The sequence below is a fragment of the Anolis sagrei genome, chromosome 2 (assembly GCF_037176765.1).
Source record: "Anolis sagrei isolate rAnoSag1 chromosome 2, rAnoSag1.mat, whole genome shotgun sequence".
Classification (NCBI taxonomy): domain Eukaryota; kingdom Metazoa; phylum Chordata; class Lepidosauria; order Squamata; family Dactyloidae; genus Anolis; species Anolis sagrei.
In genome coordinates this window covers 162572914-162580627 of record NC_090022.1, presented here as the reverse complement: position 1 = coordinate 162580627, position 7714 = coordinate 162572914, and the positions used below count along the sequence as shown (strand labels likewise).

The 7714-nt window shown below is 42.0% G+C and overlaps 1 protein-coding gene across 1 annotated transcript in view; it reads right to left on the bottom strand.

The window, feature by feature from the left end:
- Positions 1-1074: 1074 nt before the first annotated feature.
- The window catches only part of TTC39A (tetratricopeptide repeat domain 39A), a 60261-nt gene continuing 53621 nt past the window's right edge, over positions 1075-7714 (bottom strand). Inside the window, exons 14-18 of the mRNA XM_060763588.2 lie at positions 7401-7521; positions 6980-7091; positions 5165-5279; positions 3766-3882; positions 1075-3106 (exon numbers count right to left, since the gene is read on the bottom strand). Coding sequence (XP_060619571.2) covers positions 2989-3106; positions 3766-3882; positions 5165-5279; positions 6980-7091; positions 7401-7521 — 583 coding nt within the window. The 3' untranslated portion in view covers positions 1075-2988. The remainder of the gene's footprint in view (positions 3107-3765; positions 3883-5164; positions 5280-6979; positions 7092-7400; positions 7522-7714) is intronic.

The following is a 7714-nucleotide window of genomic DNA, read 5'->3' as shown; positions in this document are numbered from 1 at the left end:
ACAAGGGTGACACTGTTTGCATGCGTCTCCTTGCCAGAATCTCTCTTGCGGTACATTTGTACGAGGGGTATTTTTAAAGTAAGGTCCATTTTGTTGTAGACACTAGTAGATCGCGCGCATACCGAAACGAGCACGTGTGTCCTGTACCGGCATGCGTCGGGAACAACTGTGCTCAGTTTCCGCTCTGTAGCTAACCTGTACGGTTCTGTTCTGTGCTTTAAAGATGTTTAAGACTATCAACTCACGCTCCGCATGTGAGGTTCGCTCAGTGATACGGTTTTTGTCAGCAAGGAACCTGCCTGCTGCAGAAATTCATCGACAGATTTGTGAAGTGTACGGTGATACTGTTATGAGTGAAAGCAAAGTGCGTAAGTGGGTACAACAATTCAAAGATGGCCGTGACAATGTCCATGATGAGGACCGCTCCGATCACCCTTTTTTGATTACAGTGAACTCGGTTATCAGAGCAGGCGGCAAGTTTTTATGAAGAGGGTATTTTAAAATTGGTTCAGAGGTATGATAAGTGTTTGAACAAACTTGGCAACTATGTCAAAAAATAGAGTGAATTATGTACTTTCTGAAAATAAATTTACTTTTTTGAAATAAACTTTCGTTGTGTACTTATGTTCAAACGGACCTTACTTAAAAAATACCCTTCGTATTTATAACAAGATGCACATTTAGCAGAATAGTCTAGATGCCACTGCAATAAACTTGTGTTGTCTCTTGCAGCCAAAACAGCAAAACTTGTGTCAGTTTAATGTCTAAAATTGGACATGAACTTTCAGCCCAGTAATGACTGGAACAGTATATCGTGTGACAAATAAAACGTATGGTGCTGCAATATTTTATATGTATCAGAGCTAGCCTTGTCCTGTTCCAAGTTGTGTCAGAGCTCCCTTTATTGAATTGTATGTTCCAAATTACCATGAATTACTGCATGAATGTTATTTATTCATTGGAAATGGGCTTTTAGATGCATCAGACTGTAGATGCGAGAAATCAGAGGGACTTTCATTGGGGAGACATTTGTGAATGGGTTCCCATGGATTCGCAAAAAGTAAACAATTCAAAGTACTTCAAAATCCTTTAAACGTTGCAGTGAGGAGACAGGTTGCACATTTCACACAGAGAAAAAGACTTGTGTTAGCAAGCTACAATGGTCATGAGTCAAAGGCAATCCATCCTTATCTTGTCTTGGAGCCTCTCTCCATCTTCATCTGTCTCACAACCAAAAGGCCTATAGGTGAAGTGCCGCTGCAATGGGAAAAGTGCCAGTTGAGTGAACGATTTAACTTGCTCCCTGAAAATATTGGAAAGCAACAGGCTACAGCCAAGGGCAGGGGAAGAGAAAAAAAGCAAATGAAAGCAGCAAGAAAAAGGAATTGCAGAACCTTCCATAACAAGGGACATTCTAGAAGACATTTTTAACAAGGGAGAGGCAGGATCAGACTTCACAAGAGTGCAGAGACTGAACAACCGGGGGGGGGGGGGGGTTGAAGTTGTCCCTTTCATGCCGTTCTGCTCTGCTACCATGCATGCTACTTTATAACATAATTTACAACCTAAGTGCTTTTAAAACTAGCAGTGCTAAAATTGCATGGAGCCAATTCAGGCTCGGACACAGGTTTCAGTACCTCTTTAATCAGCACCCCTGAGAAAAATACATAGCAAGTCATTGCTAAAGTATGCACAAGATCTGCAGGAGAGCTACTATCTAACACAGATCAAATATGCATACATAGTATTTGAATTCCCTGGTGAAACTCGCTCCAAGAGGCTGATGCAATAAACTGACTGAAAGGTATACAACAGGGAAGTCCACCAGTAGTTTTTGGATGTTCTGTACACACAACAAGTGCTGAGTCTTCATTAAAATGACGGAAGAAGTCAATCCATACTTAGCTTCTTGTTTCTGTAGCGGCCTAGCTGTTATTATTTCAGGACATTCATTCTGAAAGTCTCCGGTCGCACAGTGGGTTAAATCCCTGTGCTGGCAAGACTGAAGACCGACAGGTTGCAGGTTCGAATCCGGGGAGAGCACGGATGAGCTCCCTCTGTCAGCTCCAGCTCCTCATGCGGGGACATAAGAGAAGCCTTCCACAAGGATGATAAAAACATCAAATCATCCAGGCACCCCTGGGCAACGTCCTTGCAGACGGCCAATTCTCTCAAGTTTCTCAAGTCGCTCCTGACACGACAAAAAATAATAATTCTGAAAGTCTTTAAACTATTAATCTGTCTATGCGTGCAATGACAATCAGTTGTTTTCTGCTTTAAGAGTATGTCTGTAAACTTTTAAGGGCTAGTAAACAGCTTGTTTTTTCTGACACATGAAAACACTGTCTTTTACATGAGTGCTGAACTCTTTAAAAAGAAGCAAGCCTCTACACTTTTCAAAAAGAGAAGGCCACAGCAGAGAGTAGAGTCACCAGTACTTGAGATAAACACAATTTCCAGTCAAAGCTGAGAGTCATTTCTAAGTTATTGGCACTCTGAGTTCAAGACCAATGCGATATGAAGGACGACCTTGTAGTGAGGGATTTCTTGAGCAAAGAAGCAGACAAGAAGACAAAATAGAATGGCTAACAAATACTAAAGAGAAAACCCCAAAAAGGACATACGGGGCACTGTGTCTTCGGTCTATTCCCATCATGAGAACGGAAGAGGACTTAGCCCTCATTTGTAGGACCCTGAGAGAGGAAATTGATTAATGAAGACAGACAGCTCCTTTCAACTTCATTAATTACCAAGCAATATTTCCCCAGCTGCTCCCTGGTTTTGAGAGCAGAAATCCAAATAGGTAAAAAACATCCTTTCCCATATACCAAGTATCAAACAGCAGACTGATAGCCAAGTGGCACAACAGATGACAATACCAAGTGGATCCACTCTTGAAAGGAGACAGCATCCCAAGCCCCTGTACTTTGGCAGATTGTCTCTTTGGTCCAGATACTCATAAGAACCACAGCAGTGCCTCTTTCGTTCCTAGGAAGGGCTGGCTCCATCTGCACCATTTTCTTCCTGGCCAGCCTTGAGTTTGGACAATACGGCATGAATCCTGAACAAGGTCCGTGACTCCATTGAGTAGTTCTTGTAGTGGTTCCTGTTGAGAGAAGCACTGAATAGCTGTCACATTGCACACACACAAATCTCAGCACAATATGTACTAAATTCTCAACTAAAAAAAACCTAACAACAACATCAAAACTTGGATTAAAGTAATCTTGGCAGCGCTCCAAGAAAATCAAAGTCATGCACCTGCAGAAAATTTACAAACTGAGCAACTCTGCATGTCTTTTATTAGGTAGAATACAAGGTATACTCAATTTGGCTTTACAGAACTGTTCAAAGTTTTGCTTGCATACAGAAGATCATTTCCTAATGGGGCTTGTATTGCTCCAAAAATAGAATGCTAGAGAATCCCCATAGGTAAATCAGAATAAAAGCGTACATGATTCAAAAGATTTGTTTACTATATCTAAACTTCTAGTCCCCCTATTATTAATATTGTATAAAGTTATTCTCAGGCTAAGTGCATAAATGAATTTTGTATTTGGACTTGGATCCATCTCCAAGATATCACATTATTGACGTATATGCAAATACAGGTATTCCAAAATCCGGGGGGGGGGGGGGGGGATTAATACCAAACACTTCTGGTCCTAAACTTTTCAGATAAGGAATACTCAACGTGTACACTCCTGAGTTGCATAAATTGCACTGCTTTCACAGCATCATGAAATCGGTGTACTGTTCACTTACTTGGCCCTACGGAGCAGCTGCACAGCTTCCTCATTCCGGCCTTGGGACACACACAACAAGCTCAATTCCAAGAGTGCATTGGGCACCAAATAGTGATCATACCGGATCCGTTTCTCACTGTAGGCAGATAATGAGGCATAAAGACAAAGGAAGACTGCTTTTTGCTTCAAGGCCTACTGGCCTTCACATTGGAAATGTAGTTAAAATAAGACTTGGGGTAGAGGCTAATTATGGGGTGGAATACATATAGGAATCTTATTTGGATTGCAAGAAGGAGAACATAAGTTGACAGCAAAGTACATAAATAATTTTATAAAGCAGTGGTTTCCAGACCACACTGAACCAAGTGCTGAATATCAGGGAGTAGATGTTTTCTCCATAATGCAAAATAGCCCTGACTTAAGTGATTAGGGATTTAATATGGACTGCCAGAACTGGAAAGTCTTCCTGCACCTTCAATGGTTTCACAGAAATGGATATTTCATTAGGTATAGATTACACAGCTGGCTCGACCTTGATTGCCGACAGGGAGCTCTGGCATGGGCTGGTCCATGAGGCCATGAAGAGTCGGAAGTGACCGAATGAATAAACAACAACACACACCCCAACAAAAATATTTGTGGTGTCTTGGTTTTAAATGTCTTGCTATAATAAACCTATTCAGATTTAAGGTGCCAGAGGGCTCTTGGTTGGTTTCAGAAGAACATGTATGCAATGCCTACTCATTCTCTGCATTCAAATAATGCTGCCATGGTACAACCATTGGAAATTCGATTAAGTGATTTCTATAGCTTGAGAGATTTTAGCAGCACTGGTTCAAAAACTTTGCGGCAATCATCAAAATGGTTTTAAGGCCTGTTCCTGAGGTTATTTGGGGCGCTGTTTCATAAAATGGCGTTAGATAGACCACATCAGCTCTAGTTTCTTAGGAATGGTTATCATGATTTTCTATGGGTGTGCAACTGGTAGATGGTATATGTTCTGCATCTCAAAAAAACTAGAGCTGATAGGAGGAAACTGGTGCCATTTTTGGAATCAGCATGTCTGTTATACCCAGAACCAGAGCTAACATGTGAGGCATCAAAATGCGTGTTGGCTTGTCAATTGCTTGACAAGCAAAACTTGCTGAAATGTCCTCTTCTGCACAATTATTGAAGGAACAGTCATTTCCAGTTTTCCTTCTTACAATCCTAGATATAATCCCTTTATGGAATTGAAAAGGTAAGTAAATAGAGGAATGACAAATTCTTATGGTGCTTTTTTGCTCTTCTTCAACATCATCTCTGTACCTTTGTCACTTTCATATTTTCAGTGGGTAAACATTACAGAAAGTTGGATAACCCCACATTTTTCTCCCCAACCCCAATATCTCCTTCCCAAGAAAGAAAGAATAGCTCACCTGCCATGGACAGCACTGAAGCAGGCCTCAGCCTCAGCCGAACTGTGTAAATGCTTGAGCACCAGGCCTTTGAGGAGCAGCACCAAACACTGGTCATCTACCTGGTACTCACTGGCTGAGGGTATTGTGGGAATGGGGAAGGGGGGAAAAAGAGCACAAGGGAGAGGTGAACCAAATGAAACAGATATTGCCTTACTACATTGCCACTTACAGCATGGGCCATATCACTGATGTAGTAATTGCTGTCTTGTTATAAACCTGAATAGGAAAACCAGTGCCTTTTCAACTCTCATTTGGATGTGGCTCATAATGAGACATGCTGCATTATCACGGGGTGTCTGCTCCCCCCCCCCCTTACTGGAGAAATTACACTGTTTAGCCGGTATCACACCACCTGACATTCGCCGGGGAATAGCAACCAATATTGAAAGGAACAAAGCAGTGACATCTCCGGCCCACCCCATTTGGGTATCAGCCAGCACGCCAACGACGTAAATCAAGAAATAGTTTTCTAAGGTTTAAAGAGACACTCGCTGGAATACCTCAGCAAGCGAGAGTCCAAAAGTGGCAGGCTGAAACCCAGAAACTCAATCAATGGCTGATACCAAATGAGAGACTCCCTCCTGTGCACACAGAAAACTGGGCGACTTGGAAGGCACTGAACAGACTGCGCTCTGAAACCACAAGATGCAGAGCCAACCGTAAGAAATGGGGCTACAAAGTGGAATCCACGACATGCGAGTGTGAAGAGGAGCACACCACAGACCACTTACTGCAATGCAACTTGAGCCCTTCCACATGCACAAGGGAGGACCTTCTTGCAGCCACACCAGAGGGACTCCAAGTGGCCAGCTACTGGTCAAAGGACATTTAACAGAATATCAAGCCTGCAAACTTTGTGTTTTGTTTGTTTGTTTTTAATACAACACAACTGTATTGCATTGGCCTCATGTAAGCCGCCCCGAGTCCCCGTTGGGGGAGATGGTGGTGGGATATAAATAAAGTTTATTATTTATTATTATTTGGTTCGCTCCTGAGACAATAAATAAAATAAACTGGGATGATGAGAGTAGGAGTCCAATGATGGCTCCCATCATTTCTGTTTCAATGTTGCAGGTAAAAGGTGAAGCAAGGATGTCTCTCTTCATATGAACTTCCTGCCTGTTCATAACAAGCCCCAAAGGTGGTTGTGAGGAAGAATCTGCAGAACTTATACAAAAAAATTCCAGATCTTATATCCAGAGCTGAAGGAATCTGAGTTATAATGCTGTTCTAATATGAATATATTTAATAGTTAGTGTGTGTTATCTTTTCCTTGATGTAATTTGATGGTGTTGTTTATTGTCTATGCTCTGGTTTTATTCTGTTGTAATATGTTGTCCGGGCTTGGCCCCATGTAAGCTGCTCTGAGTCCTCATTGGGGAGATGGTGGCAGGGTATAAATAAAGTGTATATTATTATTATTATTATTATTATTATTATTATTATTATTATTACTATTATTAAGAAATTGGGTTTTTCGGTCTTAAAGATGCAGAGGCACCCCTCTCAAATTATGACTGCTGTCTCAGCCAGGCACTTGAAAATCAAGAGGGGCTTGGCTAGGAAATATATTTCCAAGACTTTTATCAATGGTTTTGATCTCTGTCTGTTTGGGCTTCACAACCCATCCGCTCTTCTGAACAGATAGCAGCACATGTCACTTGTGGGAGGGAGAAGGAGGGCATAGCAAAAAGTTGTTCTGGGGATTCATTTAGTCTGTGCATGTGTCCCCTGCCCTCCTCCTTTGTAATGTCTATGTAACCAGCCTGTTACCTGGTGCCTCCTGTAGTCGCTTCTCAGCCTCTAACAAGGTTTCCAGAGTCCCTTCTAGAAGTTCCTTCCGCTTGCCCAGGACTGTGAATCCATTCCACATATACATCATCTCCTGGGGTGGAGGAAGCAAAGAAAGGGAATCATATTGATGATAATCATTGGGGAAGAGAAAATGCTACTATACATCAAGGAGTAAAACCCTGACTCTGCAAGGCCGAACTATGTTAACGCCTTTTCTCATCTCTGCAATAAGATTCATTCATTCACATATTTCTAGCATGCAACTGAATAGACACAAATGGTAGTGAATGCAGCTGACTATATGTCATTCAGACATGAGAGGTTCTTGCTTAAGGCTAGGACAACTCTTCCACAGAGACTATCCTATGGGCCAGAGTTACATCCCTGTTTCCATCCTTACCAAGGCAGGCACAGGCAAGGGGACATACTCGCTGGTTTTGTAGCGCCTTGCTTTGCGGATGGCAAACTTCTCAGTGGGTGGAGACTTTCCTGCAATCTTCTGTTTGAAGGAAGAAACTTGCCTGCAAGGTAAAGACAGTTGGAGAGCTTCACTTTCAACATATACACAAGCCTCTTGGAAACTAATGAGACTTTGTGCCCCAAGAAGGACATTAATATAGTTTATCTGGACTCCTCAAGACTCATCTACAGAATCCAAATAGGGTCAGGACCATCATTCAAATTGCAGTTGCAACCATTATTCACACTTCAGTC